Below are 26,153 nucleotides of genomic sequence, written 5' to 3'. Positions count from 1 at the left end.
AGGCTAAAAATCAAGCAACGCTGTAAGTGAGAGGAGTCTATAAAACAATTTTGAGAGGTAGGAAATGGAAGCTCCATGGCTTCAGAAAATTAAAACCAGAATACAAAGAACCTGTTTTCTTATAGAACAATAATGCATGGATGGTAAGATTGGCTGCAATGTCTAATTGGTCTTTCTTTTCATTTATCAATAGATTAATAACACAAAATACTGCACTAATAGACAATATAAAAACAAAAGTAGCTAGTCTTTGTGAGTCCTTATCGAAATGTCTGAAACCAGACCTAATATATGTAAATGTATAGATGTGCCTTCTTCACACATTGCTTATATGATACATCAAAGTAAATAAAATATTATCAAAGTAAGGACTTACAGACAGCTATTAAAATATCTACTTCTACACACAATGATATCAAAAGTCCTTTATATTTCTATTAGTGCAATATTTGCAAGCAATATTGAATAGTTTGGGCTTCCTTGGTACTGTTTTCCAGTAAAACATAAAATAATCAAAATGCAGAAAACACATCACATTATACAGTATGTTTGATGTAGAAACTTCTAACTTTCATTTAATATAGCTGAGCTGCAATGACTAATGCTGCCCAGGGCCTGCAGTACAAAGACCTAAAAAGGGTTCCAGACTAGATTACGTCCAGGCAGGTCTCATTTTAACGGAAATTGGAGAGATGAGAAAAAGATTATAGCAGCACACATTATAAAAACAGACCTCACAAGTCAAACTTAATAGTGGAACCATTCTCTTTCATGTAGACAACCATGAAAACAAATATCCTGTAAGCACTAGATATATATTGTATCTTTCTACCCGATCTCTTTGCCTCCTTGAGACAGATTCCCATTCATCTCATGACTATATAATTTGATCACAGTTGAGTAAGGCACAGCAGGGGAAAGGGTCTGTCTGATAAAGTATCAGGCTCCAGGACGATAGATAAACAACTTCGTGATTTCCAGTTGTAACAGGAATGATACAGTGCTGGATATTAAGATATTAGTCTCGTAGGAGTACAAATATCAAGCCTCTGCAGTTGTTTTTTTCCTCTTACTAAATATGTTTTATTTCTATTAAGCAAAAATGATAGACAGATTCTGATAAACTAAGGCAGGCCACCAAAAAAATGCAAGGAACATGTGAAAAGTGAAATGAAATCTTTTTTTAATTATTTTTCAATGTGAAAGTTAGTATATAACTTTTGTAAGTATACAAGTGAAAAAATAGAGCAAGGAAGTTTCTTTCTCAAGGGGCATCTTTACTGCAAAAAACATTATTTAAAAGTAAATGAAACAGATGCCTATCAATTTGCTTCACATTTAAACCTCCTCTTTCACAAGGGACACGTTGGCAAGCAACTCCTCTGCTACAAGTCACTAGGGAAATGCCTCCTTGCAAAGCTACCCCATTGTGCTACATGTATTAAATGAAGGTTTGAGTGATAATATTTGAACAGCAATGATGGACTTCTTTTTCTTACATTAACACACATATTTGGTTGGAATGCAAAAGCACAAATAAATGGCAGTCATTATTAATACCAGTTCCATTAGCTGGCAAAAATCATTCTGTCTTTGCAATTACTTCCTGTCTCGGATGGCATGAAAAGCGTGGTCATACCCACTCCTGCTGATACCTGCTTTTATTTAGAACAACTCAAACAACAAAGATACATTTTAAAGAAATGTTTAATTGCAAATCCTGGTTGTCATCTTTTTTTTGTTTAAGAAGACATATCCTGGAGGAAGCAATTTTGGAAGCTATCATACAATCTAATTTAATATCACTGACCTGTGATTCCTTCACGTTTTCCACAGTGAAGTTGAACCAGACTCGGAAGCGAGGGTTGCAGGTGTCTGGCCTAATGAAGAGGTCATACTCAAACTCTGTGACGTGGTCCACCCGGCCAAGGTTCCCTGCCAAGGACAGATCAAACACCATGTGTTTTAATGAATGGCTGATCTACTCTCCAGAAACAACACTGAGAAAAGTTGTTAAAACTCCTACCTCTGTTGGTTAAAATATACAAGTATAATAGGCCTTAAACAGTTCAGCATTATTTTTAAAGGTAGTTCAGAATTATTTTTAAAGGCTTAATTGCAGTCATAAAATATATAGCAGTAAGCTACATGCATATGAATACACCAAAAAGAAGACAACACACATTTTTGTTATTCAATCAAGTTGACCTTTTGTCTCCTCTTATATGAATACTCCAATTATGTGTCCTAACATCCTTTTAAATGTTTCCTTTTTTCTTTTTTTCTAATGATGGCTCTGCATGTCTTTTATTCCCCACCTGTTAGGATTTCTTTCTTTCCAATTGCTGCTCTTGTTCAAGTCCCTGTAACATTAAAGAGTCCCCAGATTTCTGCCTGGCCTCCCTGGCTGTTGCTCTAAGCATCCCTCTCTCCCCACAGATGGTCCAGCCTTCATCTCCTCTGTGATTCAAAAACCATCTCAATCTTTTTCCTTCACCATTTACAGACCCTATCACCTCCTTCCCAAAGACACAAATGAGATTTTGCTTCAGCTTGTTCCTAGTGAATTTCATGGAATAGTATTTTTAAATATAGTCAGAGCTACATTGTCCCCTATGGCATTATTCAGCAGGCAACCACACTGGCTATAGAAATGAAGTTCAGCACTGGGAAAACCCACTAAGTGCTTTTAAATTGCTAAAGTGGCGTTTTTCCTTTGAAGTGTGCCAAGATTTTTAGAGTCAGGGTTTAGACTGTCCATTTCATTTATACACCACAAAAATAAGACTTTACATTTTCCTGATCCAATCCAAAACCCATCTCATCAGGTCTTGTATGACAGGGCCATGTTTTAGCTCACATGCTAAATTATATTTCTTTTTAAAAGTAGCACTGAAAACCTGGGTTTATGGTTTCAAATATATTTTGGGGGTTAGATATATATTTTTGGGTTGGAAATATACTGTTGGGTTCTAATGTGTATTTATAAGGTTATTTGAGCTAAACAATTCCCTCGTCAGCAAGTCCCACTGCAGTCAATAGGACTGTTCTGTGGCAACACGTTGCTCAATACCAGCACAAGCAGCAAATTTCAGCTGATCTGCTGCTCTGGGTTGGAAAAGCAGCAGGAAAAAGACATTTTTAATTCTGTTTATCAATAGAGTTACAGGATTTCTACCTTATCCTAAATTGTTTCTGGCTTTACTAATGGAACATATTTAATCTTCTCTATTTTTAATGTTATCCTCTACTTTTCTACCCACATCCTTCTTTTCAGAAGAAAATTCTCTCCACTGTTCCCCTCTGCAGAGACCTGCTCCACGCTCTCAATCTGCTCCTGAGGGCTCGCCTCAAGGAGACACTTGGCACTGGAAATATTTGAAAAACCAGCTCTATTGCAAAGCCAGGATGCCTCTTCCAAACATAAATAACGTCACCTGCCGTGGTGGGTGTCAGTGCCCAGGTGCTGGCAGTGGGGCTGCAGGCCTGGCTCCTGGAGAGGCTGCGCTGCCCTGCCCATTCCAGCCTGTTCCTGACACTCCCAGACAGCTCCAGAATGGCCTCACCCATGGCACAGCCCAGCCCTCAGCCCAGGTGGTGAAAATGTGTCCCCTGAAGGGCAAAATCCTACACAGACAGAGGGGCGAGAGAGCCTGAGGAGAACTGGGGAGCGAGGAGGAGGAGGGAAGGGGGTGCTGAGGGAGCCGGGACAGAAGAGCCTCTGTGTCCTGTGGGGAGAGGCTGGAGCAGCTTGGTGTCTCCTGGAGGAGCAGTGACCCATAAAGGATCCAGGCTGGAGCAGGTTGGTGTCTCCTGGAGGGACAATGACCCATAAAGGATCCAGGCTGGAGCAGGTTGGTGTCTCCTGGAGGAGCAGTGACCCACAGAGGAGCCGGGCTGGAGCAGGTTGGTGTCTCCTGGAGGAGCAGTGACCCATAAAGGATTCAGGCTGGAGCAGGTTGGTGTCTCCTGGAGGAGCAGTGACCCATAAAGGATTCAGGCTGGAGCAGGTTGGTGTCTCCTGGAGGAGCAGTGACCCATAAAGGATCAAGGCTGGAGCAGGTTGGTGTCTCCTGGAGGAGCAGTGACCCATAAAGGTGCCAGGCTGGAGCGGGTTGGTGTCTCCTGGAGGAGCAGTGACCCACAGAGGAGCCAGGCTGGAGCAGGTTGGTGTCTCCTGGAGGAGCAGTGACCCACAGAGGAGCCGGGCTGGAGCAGGTGCTCCTGACAGGACTGTGGCCCTGGGAAGGGAAAGGCCCAGGGTGGAGCAGGGGAGCGAGGAAGGATCAGCCCTCAGCCCCTTGCACCGCTCCTTGTGAGGGGAAGTTGATCCTGGGAAACAGGGAAGGGCAGAGAGAAGGCACTGTTTTATTTCTCTCTGATGTTTACTATGCAAACCAATTTAAACTGGCAATAAATTAGTCTCCCCACAGCACCGTGTTTTTCCCATGCAGGCCATTGGTGAGGGCTCTCCCTGTCTGCACCTCAACCCGTGAGCTTTTTCACCTTCTCTTCACCTCTGTCCTGGTGAGGAGTGTGGGTGAGGGAGCACTGGGTGGGCAAAGACAACCTGCCACAGCTCCTGGCTTTGGCTGAAGTCCCTGACACATCTTAAGTGCATATTCTGTGACAGAGGTCAGACCCATCCCTTACTGACAGCTGAACTCAAATTTTAATGTAAACTACAATTTCCTACAAATAATTATCCAAAGTAAATAAGAAGTAAAGTGAAAAGTAAAACCAAGCTATTGCGTATCTGTTAATTAAGTGGCTTCGTTTTGCTGTCTTTTTCATTAAATATCATGCGTAAATGACATAGCTGGGATAATAATATTCCTTGGATATTTCAGGATTTGGGGTAGTCCAAGGTATTCATCCCAAAAGTTTAGATTTCAGTTGCATAACAGGTCACATTTAGATCTCTCTGGACGAAGTTTGGTGTGTGGATTCACTTCAGCCTGAGCTGTGCATGTGATCCTGGAAGATTCTCTAGGGTTAAGGCAACAGGCTGGATGAACACAAATGGTGGGCTGGGTCCATCTTGTAAACTAATAAATTAATATACATGCGTCCCAGCAATCCCAGCAATTCCAGATATGGATGAAGTTATCTGCAGCACAGAGCAGAGGTGCAAATTTTGATGGAATTACTCCCAAAGAAGGACACAGAAGCAATTAAATTCATATTTAAAGTTCAAAGACCATTAAAAACTTGTACTGCAAGGCATAAGAAACTAAAAGATTATTAAGTGAATAATTAAAACAGAGCAAAATGAGACCTTGATTGTGACCTTTTGCACATTTCAGTTTCTTTTTCAACTTCAAGCTAACCTGAACTGGATGGGGAACAGATGACCCAGTCAGAACTGCTTTACAGAGTCCTTAGGATCCCTAAACTAGCACTGGAGAATTGTACTGATGTCAGGGGAATCATGGATGGTGAAGAGCTGGTGTGCTGAAGCCACTGCCTTTTAGTCTGCTCTGGAAAACCCATCTCAACTCCAGCAGAGCTCTTAAAATTTAATCATTTGTGTGCTTGATTCCTCAGGAGCCCCAACATGATTTTCTTTCTTGATTTGAATACTCCCGTTCCTCCTAATGCACTATTTTTTCCTTTTGTGAGTCTATTAGTTTATTATTAGGTTTTGCCTCTTACCAGGCACATGTCAGCTGCCATGGTCATCTGCAGCCCTTTGCAGTTTGGTGTCATTTGGACATTTCATTAGCCCACTATTCCTCCTCTGTCTTCCAGATGCTAAAGAGGCTGGAGTGAGCACTAATGCCTTCGGTAACTAATTCAACAAGTTCCTCATGCTCAATAGACTATTGTTTGTAATATCACAGCCTTTGCTCGCAATCTGTCAGCCTAATTTCAGCCCACATAGCAATGTCATTAAACAAGACAGCAGTTTTGGTACAAAGAAGCCAAGAACTGTAGGAACAAAACACCTCCTCACTTTAAGAGACGCTTTGTAGAAAACTGATAATGCCACCGAAAAACATTTCTTGGTGTCCAAGAGAAGACATAAACTTCCCAGTGTTATTCTCATAAACAAACTCAACAGTTTTTTGTCCTGCCTTCACAGTTCTGTAACCATGGGAAATACATTTATTCTAATGGATGAGAATTATATTCTCATATATATATATATATATATATATATATATATATATATATATATATATATATATACACACACACCACAGGTACCACAATGACATACTTTAGAAACTATGGAACAGGAATTAAAACATTGATTACAGCATTCCATTTAGATATTAAGCCATTTAAACATTTTAACACTGAAAATAAACTTTTTTTTTCTTAAGCATAAACCACCTTTAAACTGATTTTTTTTAATATCTGTAAAAGGTTCCATTTTTTTTTCTTGCCTTTTTGCTAAATATATAGCAAGAGAGAAAACTATTTAATAAGTGGGTAGACAGAAAGTTAGTCCTGTGTCCCAGGAATTTCCGTGCAATTCCACAATGCATACACTGTACTTTGCAGTACCTGCAGCCAGCAGTTTCTGTGCTGAAATTGTGACAAAGGTAAGAGAAAGCCAGATAGCACCAATTTTGTGTAATGTACCTAGCAACAGTTTTCAGTCATGATACAACTGCTGTATGACCCTTGTGTGCACAGTTCTTGCTCTGTGTACGTTGTTAATCTGGTCATTTGTGATATCAGTAAGAGAATCTGTTCACAACCTCATTGGTTGAGTATATTCTTCTAAAACCAGAGAAAAAAGTCTCACACTACTAAAACATCAGCTTTGCTTTACTTCACTTCGAGTTCATGCCCACATGAACTCATAACCTCTCTATTCCATAAATACAGAAGTAATATATGAGAGTATACAGCATTCTCCAAAGCCTCATCACTCCATATATTGTGATTAGCACTATATTTGAGGGTTAACATTATAAAATACAAGATATTAATGTTATTTAAGGTACATGTATGATTAATGAACTAATTGAGTAACGTGACCTGCAAGGGGGGAAAAACCCAACAAAATTATGAGCAATAACATCTGAACTGGTTTGCATTCAAAGACAATTCTTGTTTAACTTATTTTTAATAATTTGGGTGCACATCTGGATGTCAAATGACTTTCTGACTATATCTTAAAACAAGTAATTTATTACAGTAGCCAGCACTTTGCAAAACATTTTGGATTTTCTCTCCTGTGCACTCTGAAATTAGTTGCAGGGGTTTTTTCTATTATTATTTTACTTTACAGAAATATTAGCACAGATCTTTTTAAACCGATGGGAAGATGTGAACAAATCAAATTCCCAAATGTCTATAAACTGACTTTCACTTAGCCTTGGGGTTTGTTTTTAAGACACGCTCAATTTTCAGCCACAGTTCTGTTCAATACTCTTAGCATACTGAGAAAAGAGGAGACATAGTTTCCTTTAATCATTCAAGCTGAAATTCTTAATTATATTTGCTTAAATTGCTTTACAGAGTAATGTTTAGTGCAATGCTCTTAAAATGTGAATTGTGAAAGGGGTCAATAGCATGTTTCAAGTTTCTTTAAAAGTCAGAAAAAAGCCCAATGATACAATTTATTAATCATGCAACATACACTTAGTCCTCATAAAATATGAATGTATATTGCTTCCTACATCAATAAAAAGTGTACTTTACACAAAGAAAGAAAACCTGCTTAGGAAAATGCTAGCTAAAGTTACTAAACATTCTAACAATTATCATAAAAATGCTAGAAAAGAAAATATAGATATGTTAACCAATCCTAAAATCTCCTTAAACCGCACATTGTGCTTGCCTACAGAGAATTTTTAAGATGAAAAATAGACCTTGAGGGTCTTAGACAAGCCTGAGGCAATATAAAGAAAAAGGTCAAACACTCTGCTAAAAAGGACCGTTATCTTCAGAACAACAACTTATCAGCCAGCTTGCAGCCCTGCTTATTTACAGTTATTGCTCCCCGAGGAAGTGCACTTCAGCGCGGGGCGCGATTACTTTGTAATGAGTTTGCCAGAAATGGTAAAGGAAACTAATTTGTAACAATGTGCTGTTCCCGGCACATGAACTTTCTCAGACACTTTTTTTTTCTTTTTTTTTTTTTTTTTTTTTTTTTGTCCGGCCATGAATAACTAACTTCAGCCTCCCTAATAAGCAGTGAAAACAGAAGTGCACTAAACCCGACGGAGTCGCGAGCATGAATGTGCTGAAATATCAGTGATTATCCCTCTCAGCTGTCCATTACAGTACTCGTGATGACCACCAATTCCCCTGTGGTGGATATACAGAATGCAGGTTTCGGGGGGTGGATTTGCACATGAAAATTAACACCATTTGGAAGAAAATAGCCTGCACCTGTCACAGATTAGCAACAAAAGGTCAAATGCCTCCTTTTACACCTAGAGCACTTGCATATTGTATGCCTTGCTTATAGGAGCCTAATTCTGGTTTCTTAATTCAGAAAAGTGAGCACCATGGTGAACTGAGGAGAAAAAAAGAATTAAATCTTGGCTAAAAGCTATCAATAAATCTATTGATCAAGATACATATGAATGGAAGTAGCTGAGGCAATCTCTGTCTCTAAAAGAGGTAGTTTTTCAAAAGAGAATTACACAAAGTGCTCTTCTGTTTTTGTCAATATGCTGCCAGGTTTTGAAATGCTATTTTTCATCCACACAATAAAAATCTTGACAAGTAAGCAATAGAAAATCACTAATACACTTTCAGCTGCATTTCAATCTATACAAATTCTTTAAACAAAAACAACCAAGGAACAGATTGGAATATACATCATTTTCACCAGTAGAACCTGGGATCAAGTCCAAGATAGCCAAACAGTACTAATCTATATTTCATGCAACTCTAAATTTCCCAAAATAAGGTAAAATGTTGAATGCGGAATAACCTCGATGGAGTTCATCCTTATAGATGATAAAACACATTGAGATGATAATGCAAAGAAATTTTATCGATATGTTCTAAATGGAACAGGAACTACAGGGACTGAGATGTGTAAAAACTTCTCTCGAGTGAAAGATTAGATATCTTCTGATAGGAGTGCATCTAGGAATATCAGATGTAAATTCCCACTTGCTTTATGGTCTTTGCCTGTGAAAAGAATTTATAAAAAATAGTTTGGCAATAAGTCCTGAAGAGCTTCTAAGTAGTATTTGATTTCTAAATAGGAAAAAAAAAAATCTAATGAAATAGGGATGAACTCTGAAAACCCATGACAGCTTTTGCATCATCTCCTAGATTCATGCTCATAACATATGTCAGCTCAAGATACCTGAAACTACAAAGCATGATTTGAAGAAAATAAGACAATACCATAAAAACCACGTATACAACACCTGTAAATTACAGTTTAAATTATTAAAATTGTACATATCAAGCTCTGCAACACAAAGTAATATCTTCGCTACCACAGTTAAATCAATGTTCTCCAGAAAATCCCTTGGTACTCTTCAGAAATATAGCATCCTTTTTAAAACCTGATGTTTCAGTTAAAACCGTAGCAATGCTCGTGACTCAACTTTTGGTCAAAATCCAGATTTCCTTTGAAAAATGGTCATGAATATCAAATTTGCAAAGCATTTCAAAAGCCCATGGCTCAAAAAGCTGGATGCTTCAGACTTGATTTGCCGTCTCTTTTCTGTCTTCCCTCCTCCGTTAAGTAAATTGAAATTGTTGTTTCCACAATGTTTTAAGTTTTTATCAATAGTGACATCCAAATAACAGTAAATCGGTAGTTTTTGTAAAAAAGATTGTATAGGAATAATGACATAGGTCTTGGCAGCAGCTGGTAAAAGGCCAGGTTCCATCTCTGTAAAGGGTAGATCAGGATGTTGCACTCACAGAGGCTGAGAAATTCTGATTGAGCTTTTATTGTAAGCAGACAATGTGATAAAATCTAATTGTGGCTGTGAGCACAGGAAAATTCTAGCTTTACAGTCTTCTTGTCTATCTGTGTAAACAGCATTAAAATAAATTGCATGGATTTGGTTGGGGGGGTATATAAGTTATGGATCTCTATTGGTTTATTTGTTTCTTTTGGTGTCAATCTTAATTTATAACAATGAGAGCCGGATCTGATTTTCCACACCTTTTCAGGATCACAGTCGGAGTCCCACTCTCTGCAATACTTTTGTTCCCAAGTGACATAAGTAGGGTGCACTGGATCCATTTCCTGGGGCATTCTGCCCATAGGCCCTGGGAACACTGTTACTGCTTCTCCGTGGTTCCAAACAAGTGTAATGAACAAAGCTTTAATTCTTTTGTACAGAGTTAAATTGCAGAAATATTAATGATGTGTGGCCTAGACTAAAACACCCACAGGAGTTTTATAAATTAAAACTTTTATCTGAATTAGAGTAGGAGGCAGAATTGTCTTCAACACAGAAAATTGAGGGAATTTAAAACCTTTAAGAAAGAAGGACTAGTTGAAAAAGGAGAGAATCATAATTGATCTTAAATCCATTTGTTGAATATAAAAGAAGGAGGGGTGAGGTGGCCAGTGCCATGATTTATTTTACTAAAAATATTTTATTTTACTAAGAACATTACTCATATTCTAGGAGTCCAGACAGTGCTGCCAATGGATAGCTTTAGGATGAGTTCTTCCTTTCTGAAAAACATCCTTTTCTTGGTCACAGATGTGACCAAGAAAATTATGTCTGGGCAAAGGGGAAGGGGGAACAGAGGGATTAAAATGTATTAAGTAGGGTTGAGGTTCCTCCTGCAATGAGGATACAGTTACAGAGATTTCACATTATAAATGACTGTAAAGGTCTAGTCTGTGTTAATCCCAAAGGCCACCTACTGACATCACTTGCAACTTTCTTTTATAGTCCAGGAGTGTAAACAATACAATTTAGAAAAACAACACAAGCAGCTAGAACTGGAATATTTTCTGTCTTTTTATGTTCATTAAGCAGAGTAGTCTTAATGGTGATACACAGTGAAAAACAGCAACAAGTATTCCTGAATATTTCATGCTCATGATTGCTCAGCAACCACTATGAGCAAAATAGCACAATATACAAGTAACAGATATCCCAAAATACTACAAAGACCATTGTGTAAACAGCAGGCTCACATATCTATTAAGAAATTATACAATACAATCTTGCTAAAGAATTCAATAGTTTTGATCAAATGAGATTGATATTTATTCACTTGCAGCCAAAGAGCCTTATTTCAAAATTGCCCTTTTCAATAAAAACTAATGCTTTCAGTTAAAGGACCTAAAAAACCTGGTGCTGCAAAGAATAAAATGTCAATGCTCACCATGTAGGGAAATTGTAAAGGATGAATAAAATGGAGTCAGTCTCTTGACTCTTCTCCTACATCTGTGAGTCTTATAAATTACAGAAATATCAGCAGAGCCCAAGACTGCAGGACAAATGCTCTAAAAAGTCCAAAAATCATGTAAAAACACAAACTGGCAGTGGTACGGCAGCAACTTAGCAGGGAGTGTCAAGAGTGCTTAAAATTCCGGGATCTGTGCCCTAAGATGGCCATCACACACCCACTACACCAAATCCACCAAATCCCCAGAAAAACAGATTTCTCTGCTCCCTCTTTATCAATTCCCCAAAGGCCTCCAATGACAGATGGGCAGTTATTTATCCACGGCAGTGAACCTTTGTTAGGGGAAAATCAGAATACAACGAGGTTTTGCATTAGTGTCACGAAACTCAGCTCTCTTTAACAAAGCATGTGCCCCCAAAACGGGTCTCTCACGGCCGCGCTTGTGCCACATCCTTCAGAGCAGAGCTCTTAAAGGAAAAGCATTGGGGGAAATTTCTGTTTGGAAGTCACTTAGCATATAATGGGTGCTATCCTAAATAAATAATTAATAAGCTAATAAATAAATTATAGCAACGTCTGCAGCCTTAACCATGGAAGCAACGACCAGGGAAGGCAGATGAGGGAAGAGGAGCTGCGGTACCACAGTGGGACGTAGCATCACTGGTGTGTCAGACAGAAACACGTTCCAAATACTGGCTCAGTGAGGGGAGATGCTCAGTGTGCACCACTGAAATCTGTTGCTCTCTACAGCCTCTGATGTAAAAAGTCTCATATACACCTGCTGCCTAACAGGTGTGCAAAAAAGGGATTAAAAATGGTTCGAAAAATTAAAAGCGGTATATTTTTTATGCTTTAGTACATCACAGCAGTCCTAGTTATGTAATGCTTCCTACTCAATATATTCATCACTTTGCAAAGACCCTGAGAATTCTTGTAATGCAGAAGACAAGGAAGTTCTTTCATCCTACAAGAGAGGATATTCCTGTTGATTTATTACTGCACAGTAATGCTGTAATTCTGCATTTGGCCTAGTTTGGTGCCTTATACACAGAATCACCATTTTTCCAGGGGAATCTTTCCAAAGTATAACTACAAACTGACACTTGAATAAAAATTAATAGATGGAAACCTTAATCAGAGACCTATAGTTATATTATATTATATTCTCAAGCACCTCTCAAAAGTCACCAGAGCTGTAAATAAAATCAGAAGGTTTTTTATTAAAGAGTATTAATGGAAAGGTTCCACATATTGCCTTAAAAGGACTCTTGCTTTTTGAGATGGATCCTGGAAAAGAACCTTCTTTAACTAATAAATTATTTGGTTTATAGCTGAAACTTTCTTTATCTTATTAAAAAAAAATCCTGAGAAAAAGGTACTGCAAGGGTAGACTTCCCATACAGATACTGAATGTGAATAACATCTGTCCTACATAAAGCTTTTGCAGAAGAAACAGTCTTATTTTAGTGTATTGTAAAACTGAATTTGATTCTCAATACCATTATCAATCTAGTCATAAAAACAGTTTGGGGGCTACAATTTTTATTCTCATTCAATACATTAATCCCATCATTTCGTTGCCTAAAAGTGGTATTTTACCATATAATCTCCATGATAAAATTTACAGATAGACTTTCCTGCAGTCTGGGTACATTTTTAGCCATTTCATCAGATTAGACTGATACACAACTTTTCTGCTCATCTCCTCCTTCTCTGTAGTTTCCACTCTGACATTCTTTTGTAGAACAAGGTGATTTCTCTACTTTTCTCTTTCTTATACAGCATTTTGAACCTTCTGTAGGTAATGGAACTTGCTCCTGTATTTTCAGTGATTTAATTTTCTGACTCCTATATCTTGCTATTTTCCTTTCTTCCAGATATCAGCCTGTTCTGGAAGCCCCCCTTGACTTTCAGATTTACCAATATTTACGAAATGCCACTACTGTTCATATCATAACTACATTATGTTGGTTTATTTTTACAATGCTGCTAGAATTTATACAGGCCTTTGTAACTGTACCCACATGGGTGCAACAGAAAACTGCTTACCCTCATTTATCTTTGTTTAGTTAAAGCTTAAATTAGACCTTAAAAAACTATCTCATTGATGCTATTTTTTCAATCAGAAGTAATAATTTAAATATTGACATTTTAGATGGCACCAACATGTTTTTGATTTCTGTTATAGTTACAATGGTTTTTTATATCTGAATGTCTCTTAATTTTTTTGGAGTTTTGGTGGTGGGTTTTTTTGTTGTTTTTTATTTTGCTGAATCCAGAAGCGTTTCCTTTTATTTCAAAGTATTTCTATGTTTGTAGTAAATTAAACATTAATCTTTCTCTGCAAATGTCAAGTGATATTTAAATGTTTTTCTGGCAGATAAATGATTATTAATATTAATGCAATAAAATCACAGCTCTTTGTCCTTTCTTTGATATTTAAGAAAAAATTAAGAATGTCAAAACAGTTCTGCAAAAAGAGAATTCATTGGTCTACCATCCACTCTTCATTAGCCTGAGAGGTAAAAAATTACTGATCTTGTGAGACAATGTGTTTATAGAATCAGAAAGGGCTGAAAATGAATTACTCTATCAGTGGTAGAGTGTGTATTACTTCAATGTGAAAATGCCTTGTTAAAGTTCATTTTAATTTAAAGCCCCCTTTTGTCATTCAAAAAGCTTTAGCACAATGAAAGAATCTTTGTCACTTTCATAATTAGCCCCTCTTGCACTAAATGAGAATAAAATCTGATCAGAAGTCCATACAGGCAAGGTCATAAATCAAAGAGAAAAGCTCCACAACAGTCCTGTAAGATGTCCAAAGGCACACACAGCTTGGAATTAAAGCACTGCAGTCAGGATCCACTCCCAGAAACACAGCACAAAAAAAGCCCCAATAATATCTGTTTGACAGGCTAAATTTATCTCCATATTCTGTAGCCCTATAAACACATTTTGCTGTTTAGATACAAAAGCAATTTCAGCACCAAGGACAATCCAGGAAAGCCAACAGCTGTTAAAGTGCTACTATCGCCATTTGCCAAGCAAAGTCAAATTAATTTAACTTAATGCTCTCACTTCAAACCGTGGTAGTAAAACAAAAAAACAACAACAAAAAAATACATTTATGATAATTGTCATAAAGCAGGAAAAAAGTTGTATTAACAGAAAAAAAGTCCTTAGGAAATCAAGTTTGATTTTATACACAGAAGTAAGTATGCAGCCCAGCTCAAATGTAAACTGGATTTTATTCAACTTATTTTCATTTTCAGATGAAAGTAAAAAGACATTTTGAAAGATGTAATAGAATTCTCAACCTTGGACAGTTATGGAGAGAGTGACAGCACATCACTCTCTCTACTCAGGGATCATCAGAACACCAACAGATATCCAAGCCATCAACATATTATTTTACTCCCCATGTTAACACAAAATGAGGATTTCATCAGAAAATGATGCCTAAAACATGGGGAGAGAGAAGGGCAAGGAGAGGGCAAGGTAGGAAGTTGAAGGGAAGACTGCTATAAAGTGGCAGCCAGCAATGAGAATTTGTATCCTACAATAGATACACCTTTTACAATTCCATGTATTACGTTAAAAGTAAATGCTAATCCTGAAGTTTAATCAGGTGAGATTACTTTTAAAGTAGCTACATCCACATAAACAGGAACTTCCATGAAAATTCACATTCACATCTATAAAGTATACATGTATGTGTAGACATTTGTATTTGTATATCTCTACCTTCCAATACTCTGCTATGTGCATTAAAATTGTGCAACTTTCCTTTATGAGATTTTGGTTTTAACAATATTTTCTCTGCAGAACCAAGCTGTTAACATCCTGCCTCTAACCATGCAGACACCAAACTACTTTCAAAGAAATGGCTTGTTTGGAGGGTGTGGTTGCTTGCACATCTGTCACATGTTCCCGAAATTTCACGTTACAATAATTATATAATGATCACAAGCAATTCAATTCCACACATTTGGAGACAAGTGGAATTGGTCTGCTAAGCAACAGACTAAAGAGCATCAGTGTGACAAAAAGAGAGCACTGCCTTTTTCCATCCTCCTACAATCTCACATTTTATATCACTAACATCGAGCTTCTTACATTGGTTCAGGTATGGAGCACTCAAGTTTCCTCCTGGACACAGCCCCTGTGCTTGAGGCACAAAAGAAATGTATTTCCCTTATCTCTAAGACATACAGGTACCTAAAAAGTCCAATTTGCAAACTCCAATACAAGCAAAGCAAGCCTGGGAACTGCAACGAGGGTGTGCAGGTGATTAGAGAAAGAAAATGGATTTAAGATGGATGAGATGAGAATCTGAGTCAGACATATTATTGAAATTGAACTGCCTAGATCTTTTTCTTATAAGTGAGTATTCCAAAAAGCCAATAAAGCTTTTAAACAAAAAGCAGACTTTTTTGCTGTATAATAAACTAGATTAATTGGCTTTTAAATACAGAAAACTCAAAATTACAAAGTATGAAGGAACAAAAATCAAAACAGAACTCCCCTGCTCACTGCACTCCTGCTATTACTTTTCACCTTTATCTGAATCTCACAAAATGTGGAGAAAACTACGATTTTAAAGCAAATCACATCACACACTCACTTTTTCTGCTCTTCTAATAATTTTTGATATCCAGAAGTTTCTAGCCTACCAAGACGCCCACTTAAGCTTGATTTAGGATTCCAATTAAGTGGAATAAAATTAAATTTTCTTTTATTTGACTGTATCTCCATTTTTTTTCCTCACTGAGTTTGTGTTTGGTAGGAACATATTTTTCCAAAAAGAAAGAAAAAAAAAATCTAAAAAATAAAGGAAATATGTAGATTTTCAAAAGATATAAAATTTTCTCGTAAATTATTTTATGAACCCAGAAAACAAATCAGTATTTCTAAAGCAGTTAGTACTTAAATAACCTTAGAGTGATTGTTGAGCTGTATTATTGTGTCTCATGGGCATGAAGTGACCTTGATCAATTATACAGATCCAATGTTGCTTTTGGCTCTTCAAAGGCAGGGACACACACACACTCTGCAGTACTATTTCTATTCAAGATAAGGCTGAATTTCTAAAGAGGGGTGCCAATTTACCTCTAGCTAAGAATTTAAAGAAATATCAAAACTTTTCAGTTAAAAATAACAGCAAAACATTCTGCTTTTGTTACATATTATGTTTTACTTCTAATAGTATACCCTGGCAATACAAGAAGCTGCTGATATGAGCTCTTTAGAACATAATGCACATTAACTATGGGATAAAGGGGTCAATGAAAATTATTTCTTTAAATATATCCATGGCTAATTCCAATTTTCAGTTTGAATTTTTATTTATGTGTTTTACAACACATTCATTCATTATGGCATACAAAAATCTTTTCCTTATTAAATGCATTGGAAAGTTTTAGTACACTATGAAACATTAGACAAGGAGTTACATAACAAAACAATTAGCCCCTTAAGAAGCAAGTAATTATTTATGGTTCCTAATTTTAATAATATTCTAGTACTTTAATCTCAATAAGCTATATTTATTTAGTTTATTTACTTGGAAGTAAAAATCAGATATTTAATATGTTAGTCAAAAAATTTTTCATGTTACTATCCATAGCGAAAAACTTTCACATAAAGAAGTTAAAAAATGTCACTAGCTTTATCCAAATAGACCTGCTTTTCCAAAAGCCAGACTTCAAAACCAGGAACTTTTATAAAGTCTGTCTATTCACTTTCATATTTTTACCACACTGACAGGAAAACATTATCTGTGTGACTGAAAGATGACTTTCTGTCACACTGCTGATGTGAAAGGCAGTCAGCAGCAGCAGGACCTTTGGCTTTAGAACATCCCAGACTCCAGAAACATGGCAATTCCCCAACTATGGAAATAGTTTATACCTGGGGAATTCTAATTAGGATTTTAAAGTCTTTCAGTTCTGAACAGGTGGGCAGTTTCTTATAATTACTAGGACAGCAGGGATGTTGTAAATATCAATTTATAAACTATTCTACAAATAAGTATATAAATAGGGGATATCTAGAAACCTAAAGGGCTAGCAGCTATATTTTCATTAAAAAAAAAAAAAAAAAAAAAAAAAAAAAAAAAAAAAAAAAAAAGCTTTTGTTGTCAGTACAGTGATTTTATTTAAGCTCATATAAAACTTCACCTGCAAAAACCAGTTCTATACAAGCTGAGGGATTTGGTCCAAGTGTACAGAACCAGGGATTCCGGAGCCACATGGATATTTGTGTCTCTTCTTTCCCCACTCTCATTATTTTTGCATTTGCTGCTCATCAATGCCTAGAACACCCTGGATTGGAACGCACCCCCCAGAGCTCACCCTGAGCACCCTGCAGTGCTCGGGGGTAGTCCAAGGTGGCCCCAGCCGTGGGTGACACCGTGGGGCAGTGACACTGCCACTGCTCCCACACTGACCTGAGCCTCCAGCTCCTCTGCAAGGCATCTCACACCAAACCACACCAGCACAGCCCTCCAATACCATCCAGCAAACAGTAAGAATAACCATGGAGGAATGATCAGCTAACAATTTTTAGGGGGCAAGATGATTTTATAGGACTACACAGGTTAATTAAGAATACTAGTAATAAAGAATTTTTTTTTATTTGGTTAGATTTTCTTGCTGTCAAAATCTTTCTGCAAGACTGGAAATAATTCACAAACATTATCTTTCAATGTAACACTCACAGTAAAATGACTTTGGGTTGCATATTAATTAGCCAACACTGAATTTTCTCCACATTTTCTAGTTCATACCCAATGGAATTTTATTTTGTTAAAATATAGTAGCTTATATTTGCTCTCCCTATGAAGTCATGTAGATAAAAAAGACGAAATCACAATTATCAAGTTACAATAATACAACTTTCTGATTTTAGCATTCTTCCTTTCTCAGAAGAACCAACAATTCAACATATGTCTTCCAGTTATTATTATCAGTTAGCAAAGCTTGTTACAGTACTGTCAAAGAACACAATATTGCTTTTCTCCTCATCTAGGTTAAATCAGCCAAAACTGAATAGGTTGCAAAAGATAATGCTTGTCCTCCCTCCTCTTTCTTTACTCAGCTGGTTCATTCTTCATTAGTCTGAGTCAGAGGAGATAACCTAACACAATTTTTCCAACAGTATTTAAGTTTCCCCGTACTGCTGAAATAATATCAGTTATTGTTACATTCTATCTGAAATAGTATCTATTATTCCTAATACCTGTTGAAGCACGGCAGACTACAAAATAGCATCCCTACAAAGGAAAGTCCATCTTATCCACCGTGATTCAGGATGACACACACTTTGTTCAGTTTTAAAGAGTAATCAAAGGTGTGGGCTTAAATCCAATTAGTGTGCTTCAAAGAAGATAATGTCAAAATGCTTCCAATGGTGATTCTACTGTGTAACACTGAAGCTCTGAACTTGTGGGAGCCTCAGATTTGTGGAACTATAAAATGAAAACAAAAGTACCCTGCAAAGCACACAGTGATCTCCTGCAGTGAAGGACTACAAGAATAAGTCATTATTAACTAGGATAACATTCTAAATAGAAAATAAAATCAGAGGTCTTGGAAGTAATGTATTCACATCCTAAGAAGTATCTAGATGTCATTGTGACACTGCAGATATACGGGACAGACACTTTTAATTGAACTCCTCGTAATCACTGAGAATGTTCTTCCTTTCCTGCCACCTAATCAGTTCTGACTCCTCTGGCATTCACTCTCACTGACTTCAGAGATTGAGTGACAGAGCATTTGCCCATTTGCCACACGACCACTCATAGAAAATTTCACAAGCTTATGGGCTGACCCAAAACCAACAGAAATTATAGTTATGCAGAAATTTTTCCACTGATTTCTGGCCTGGATCAGGCACTGAAGATTTGGCACCTCTCAACACAGATCCCTCGTGTTAGAGAAAATATTTAGAGTGCAAAGCTGAAGCTGGAGTTTTGGGCAAGAAATATTTCATGTCCAAAAGAGCATGCAGACTGAATAAGGACAAATGATAACCAAACATCAGGACAATAGCTCTGGATCCCAGTTCCTTTAAATGTTAAATATATAAATATAAATTAAAACATTTAAAAAGAAAAAAAAAGCAGATGCATTTTTGAAACACAGATTTAGGAAAATCTTTCAAGGAGGGATACTGGTAGAGGAAATCGTGAAAATGGGAAACCTTGACTAAAATTAATGGACAAAATGTTTACTGATGAAAATGAAATGCAAATATGAGGGAAGGAAATAAATGGATCACTAAATCCAAAAGGATAAAGGAAAGCACACAAACGGGAATAATGAAAAACAAATGCTTATGGCAGACCGATAACATGGAGTCCTAGAGGTGATAACAGCAAGGTTTAATTTGATATAGCACTCAATGTACGGGCTCAAGAAGTGAGGCTCAACATTCTCTCAACATAGAAAAGAAGATACTTTAGCAATAACATTTACACAAATGCAGAGAGGAAAGAGAAATAACAGGCAGGATACCGTAGAGATAATCAAGTAAGAGGATGAGAAGTGTCTGGGATGAGTGAGAATCATCCCAAAGATACTGGAACAGAAGGGGCACAGAAAATACATGCAGTAATAACCAGAAGTCAAGTTCCAACTTGCTATCAGCTTTTATTTTTCAGATGAAAGCATAAATTAATTATAACATTGCTGCCCTATTCCTTGTCTTTGCTTTTAGTAAGGAGCACATCTACAATCCAGCACCCCAGCAAGCTCAAGCACAAAGCTCTGGTGTTCTGACAGCAATGGACCTGTAAAGCTCAAAACTCCAGACTGAACTCACCCTCTCAGTATTCATCCAATCTCAAGACATTTTGGGCTGTGCTAACACTGCTGAACAATTTAATTTAACTGTGCCTACACAAGAGGCCATCAGCCCAGTGCAGGCACATGGGCAGTTTTATGTTGCATTGAAGGTGTTTCATTATACAACTTAACAGTAATATGAAATATATATGTAAAGTCTTATATAATTGGATCCTAATATAACAAAAACTGTGAGTAAGAAAGACCAAACAGGAACATGAGTGTCAAAAAAATTCTTAGTCAATCATTCAAAAAACTCACTGTGAACATAATTTCTTAAGCTGAGCACCAAAACTCTAAAAGGAAAAAGAAAAAACCCTAGACATACTATTCCTTAGCTCTCCATATTTTATATTGCATTCATGATAAAGGCTTAAAAGTTTTTCACATCAGAAATATGACATTCACTTACAATCTTAAAAAAGGCTACTAAAAATGAATTATTCATAATGTAGTACAGTAGCAACAATAAACATTCAAACGGAATTTTTTTAAAACAGAATGAATTATCCTTCTTATGAAAAAACCACAGTTTCAGATGAGAGAAAAAGAGATGTGGTTCTACCAGAAACTGTTAAAATATAATAATAACCCTTAATATATTATGGTAATTTACCTTCACATTATATTATTGTAGTAGATACTGGAATTCCAGTAGCTGTCTAAAGAACACATAGTGATAATTTATGGTTTGTTCCCAGTTTGTTTACAGAAATACTAACACTAAATCAAAATTAGCATGCTAAAGGCTGAACCTAGAAGGCAATTAGGTTACTAAATAGCATTGATAAATGCAAAATGAAGCTCTGCATGTATCCAAAATAATGTGTTTCCCTCCTAATAACTGGTATCCCAATTCCTCTTAGGCTGAGCAGAAAATTCTAATATATTCTCTCCTGAAATCAGATAGTATCCACCCAAGAGTAAAAATACTTTTTGTTTATGAAACACCTCTTCTGAAGTATGTTTTCCAGCCAGTATTCTTTCAAAAGTACAGACCACTGTTTATTTCACAGCGTTTTGTCTCTTCTTGCATTAGAGTGGCAGCTCAAACAAGCAAAGATCTTAATTTGGCTTGTTAACTTTGGAACAGCAGGCAGTTGAGAATTTTTAAGTGATTTAAAGAACAACAAGAACAGAATCTATCTGAAGTGTATTCTAGTTTCAGGGCAAAAAAGAGAAAGTGTTCATCTTGTAAGTGATCTCTTAGGGGTTTCTGGAGATTGTCTAGTCCTAGAAGAGGGTCAGCATGAGGAGGCTGAACTGCATCTGCCCAGGATTTGAACGCCTCTGTGGATGGAGACTCCACAGCCCCTCTGGGCAGCCTTTTCCATGTCTTCAGGGAAAAAAAATCAAAAATGACCACTTAAAGGACAGGATTTATGAGCAAAGGGTGAGGGAGCTGGGGCTGTTCACCCCGGGAAGAGATGGCTGGGAGGGGCCCCATCCCTCTCTGTCAGTGTCAGCAGGGAAGGATCAGAGCAAGGACCAGGCTCTGCTGGGTGGTGCCTGCAATGGCACCAGAGGAATGGGCAGAAACCGATGCACAGGAAATTCTCAGACATGAGGAAGAATTTTCCTGTGCAGTGACTGAGCACTGGAACAGGATGCCCAGACAGGGTGTGGAATCTCCCCCACTGGAAATATTCCAGAACTGTGTGCACACAACCCTGTGCCATGTGCTTGAGCAGGAAGGCGGGACAAGGTGACCCACTGTGGTCCCTTCCAACCATCCTGTGATTCTGTGAAAGGTGTTCCTGTACCTGGGGCTGCGAGGGAAGTACGAGGAACACTGTTCTCCCAGCTGGTGCTGCTGAGCCCTGTCCTGAGCCAACAGCAGCACCACATGTTGTGGTCACACAGTGACAGAGAAGCAGCAGCTCGGCACCGCTGTGCCCACGGCCAGTGGCCCTTCCAGGGCAGGGGCTCACGTGAACATTTCAAATGGTTCTTATCTTCTTTAGCCCCTTTCCTTCTGTTCCCTTGGTCCTTATAGCATGCCTATTGGATCAAATCTAGTAGACATAGTACAAGATACGAAATTTCCTACATTTCACTCTGAATTTGGCTCACATGGATCTGATGCAAAGCACTCTTAACGTTTCTCAGCCATTTTGCACTCATTTCACACAGCTGAAATTCACTACAAAAGGCACTAGACAGTCAAGAACCAGGGCTTTTGTGTTCCTGTCTTCTGCAAAACAGGGATAATATTACAGGTTACTGAACTAACTGAACAAAATACCACTATTTAGTCAAGCAGAATATTTCAATGTTCTCCCAAGATGAAAATAAAGCCTTTCCAATACCTCTTAGCTCCAAAATATTTACTGTTCTGATGCCACCTTCTCTTTTATTCTGAGTACAGCCACTCCTTGTGATAGTCTATATAGCACCATCTGCATAAGCAGAGTAAAGAACACTTCAATTTCTTCTAGTTCTGAAGAGCTCTGATTTCAAAAGACAGAGGCTAAGCATATAAACAGGACAGTGAAGGCAGAGTACTACTTTAAGGAAATAGCATTCCTGGCAAACTAAACAATGCCAAAATTTTTCCACTGGCACTACTCTACACTGTATTTTCCCTGGGTTTGAAAACCCAGCAAGATGAAATTTGGGAAGGGTGGTTGGCAGCTCCTTTAAAGGCTCAAAATCAGATAAAAACCTAAGGTACAGTTAAGGTCTGCACTGTGCCCATCAGAAGAGATTGACCTAGACCTAGCAATCATTCAAAACTAACACGGTTCTCTATTTTAAGAAGCAATTATTCAAAGCAATTATTTCCTTAGTCAGTAACTGAGGCAGAGGTCACCTGTTATTCTATGGAGCAACCACAGATTTATTCAAATCCAGGGACTGTATATGAGAAGAATTTTGCATCTCCTCATTAGCGACTTCCAATGATGTTAAAAAAATCTTTAGGTACAACACAAACTCATTTTTCCTTCATACACTTTTCCTTCATACTTTCAACTGTCCCAGGCTTCCATTGTCACTAAATATACATACCTCTATACATTCCTGAGTGATTAACTGATGTCACATTCATGTTCATATTAACATGTGCAGTTTGAAATAAACACAGCTGCATTTATGTCAATGATTTTATATTCAAATATATCTGATTATGCTGAAATAAACACAGCTGCATTTATTTCAGTGATTGTACATTCAGATAAGGATATTTGTTCAGTGTAATGTAATGTTCCTTCACACTGGCAGGGACATTGCTATTCTTTCTTGTATTTCCCTCTATCATTTTTCCAGATGGAAAATTTTGAACAGAGGCAGAAAAATGGAAATTGGAAATTTATCTCAGAACCTGATATGTAGGAAAATCCTTTTGCTTATTCTCAAAAATTACTTAGCCATCTTTATATAAAGTATTTTTGTTGTTGAGGGTATTTTTAAATTCCTTCTCTGTCAGAGAAGAAGCTTACAAAAATCCCATGAAAACTTTTAAATCTGATGGAAATATAAGTACCAGGACTGTGCAAAATCTTAAGAATGGATCTGCATCAGGTCTGTTTCTGGACAACACCATCTTCAGCCATTGTCCTCCTAAGAAAATAGTTTGAAAGGAAAAAAGAACTGTTAAGATTTTCCTTCCTATTATTTGATCAAAGTATAGTTTTGCATGATGTTAACTTTGGCTTGCAACTATAACCGCTAATCTGTTTTTAGAATATAATAGAGTATTAATAAATTTACTAACAGTGATTAACCATTTATTCAGATGTATCTATCAGGTGAGATCAAGGTCCAGCTCAGTAACTGCCAGATATGGATCCCCAAGAAGAGCATAAGAAAAAAACCAATCATTTGAAGACACCTCCCAGTACAATTCCCTAATTTACAATGCACAGATTATGAACCTTCTGAGCCAGAAATGGTGTCAGTGTTTAGTAACTCTCAACTGATTTCTCTTTCCTGGGTTTGTCAGTTGGTTTTTCTTATTGAAAGCATGACACATGTCAGGTTTTAGCAGCCACAGTGTCCTGCAGGAAGATGTTCCACAGCTTAATTAAACAACATGTAAGGAAACGTTCTCCCTTGTTTGCTTTCAACATATTGACTGCTGGTTTCATTTGATGGCCCTTAGTTTTAGCACAAAGAGAACAGACAATGAAACACTAATATTTTAACTAGGAATCATGATTTTACAGACTTTTAATACATTAATTCCTCAATTGCCTTTTTCCCAGACTAGGGATCCATACGGTATTTAGTTTTTTCTTACACTGAGGCTTTTGAAAATCTGCTGTGAGCTTACAATATCTGATCACAGACATTTCTGCTTTTGTTTCCAGTTGCTTATTCTGGTCCCTTTTGGGTCAGTCAAAGAGCAAATCAACACATGTGCTTTAACACCAGCTGAGGAGCTGCAAACACGTGGTAAGAGGGAGGAAAGGATTGGTCCTGAAGAAGGTAGTGTGAGAATCAGATGGTAAACTGACTTTGAAAATCATAATCAACACAACAGCTGCAATTAACATCCTAATTCTTTACTTTCATTGTTACAGTAATACTTCCTGCCTTTTCAATAGTTCCATAGGTCATTAGTATCTATTTCCCATAAGTTATGCCATCTGACTAATGCCATATGTGTTGGCTGGTATCACATTGACATCAAGCACTCCCCATTTGTAAAAATGTCCTCCATACTATATCTGTTTAGATATTTAAAAGGTTAATATTTAGTTCCATTTGCAATGCTGACCTAGCAAGAAAGAAATTCATTTGGCATTACAGCAGTAACATCAATTTCCCATGTAACTTTAGTAATGCATTTACTGGAAAGAGATTAATATCAATTCCATAAATCATTCACGTGCTTTTTCCGGAGTTTGAGACATCTGAGTAATGTCATATATGTTAACTGATAGCACTCTGTGCATGCTACATCCATTAATCTATGCCTAGTGTCATCATTAAAACACACAAAAAAATTAAAATCAATCTTTTTCTCTTACTTTTTTTCTGACTTTTAACTTGCAGTAGTCCAAAGGTATTGATACTCTGATGCACTGCTCTGAACTGGGAACAGACATGTTCAGAAATGGGAAACATTTGCTAAATTATCCCTGCTGGCAGCAATAACCACTTCACGTCTTCCTGTGAAATGTGGCATAAACTACTGTCAAAAATAAGGAAATAACTAAAATGTTTCATTAATCAGGCACACCTTGAAGCCCCAAAAGCAGGCTGAAAACAGACATTATTACTGAAATAACACTGTGACTTGCATTCCTTTGTTTCTACTTTACAGACGAGCATCCTTGTAGAAGTAAAAGCCAAAACAGTTTCACCTGACTTAGTGATTTTAGATATACATGAGAGATTATAATACAGGGAAATTGGAACTAATTTTTGCTCCAAAACACAGTTTTGCCTACTACTAAAAGGTTTGCAGTGGATGAAAGTATCCTTACACAGCCTTTGTACGTTCTGTTTCTACTGATGTGCCATGATGACACTTGCCTGTATTGCTTTATTCCTGTTCCAGGGTATCATTGCAGTGCTACTGAAATCAAGGGCAAGAAGGGTTTTTCTGTTCATTTAAACATAAACACACAGAGGGTCAGATTGTTTAATCATTTTGGAAGCACATTTCAATCCCATGTTAGATGGCAAAAATACGACTTTTCTAGGTTGGATTCCAGTTTTTCTTTGAACATGATACTTAACAGTATCATCATCTGTGTTGTCTTAGTTTTCATTTTTAAACTTTTTACAAACAAAAATGTCCATTTCAGAAAATGCTTTGCAAATCAAATTTTACCATATTTTACTAATCACAGCTAAGATTAATCACCCCTAATTTTAGCTGTCTAAAGTTACATGTCAAGTCTTAACAACTGGGACACGAGCATCCCCAAAGGGCAATCCATCCTATATTATCTGTGCTTTTGTTCAGAAGATATCTTTCATGGTAAAGCTCAATGGCCTATTTCACGCCTGTAAGTGGTTACAATGAGATCAGCGGAATTACAA

The 26,153-nt window shown here is 37.3% G+C and overlaps 1 protein-coding gene across 3 annotated transcripts in view; it reads right to left on the bottom strand.

The window, feature by feature from the left end:
• The window catches only part of LOC134555496 (BEN domain-containing protein 5-like), an 898,337-nt gene that overhangs the window by 849,210 nt on the left and 22,974 nt on the right, over positions 1-26,153 (bottom strand). For all 3 annotated transcript variants that reach the window (XM_063407113.1, XM_063407114.1, XM_063407115.1), the window contains exon 3: positions 1,811-1,935. In XM_063407113.1, the coding sequence (XP_063263183.1) occupies positions 1,811-1,935 (125 nt within the window). The remainder of the gene's footprint in view (positions 1-1,810; positions 1,936-26,153) is intronic.

This window comes from Prinia subflava, chromosome 10, assembly GCF_021018805.1.
Source record: "Prinia subflava isolate CZ2003 ecotype Zambia chromosome 10, Cam_Psub_1.2, whole genome shotgun sequence".
NCBI lineage: Eukaryota > Metazoa > Chordata > Aves > Passeriformes > Cisticolidae > Prinia > Prinia subflava.
The sequence above is the reverse complement of the archived record's forward strand: the minus strand, read 5'-3'. Positions and strand labels throughout refer to the sequence as shown.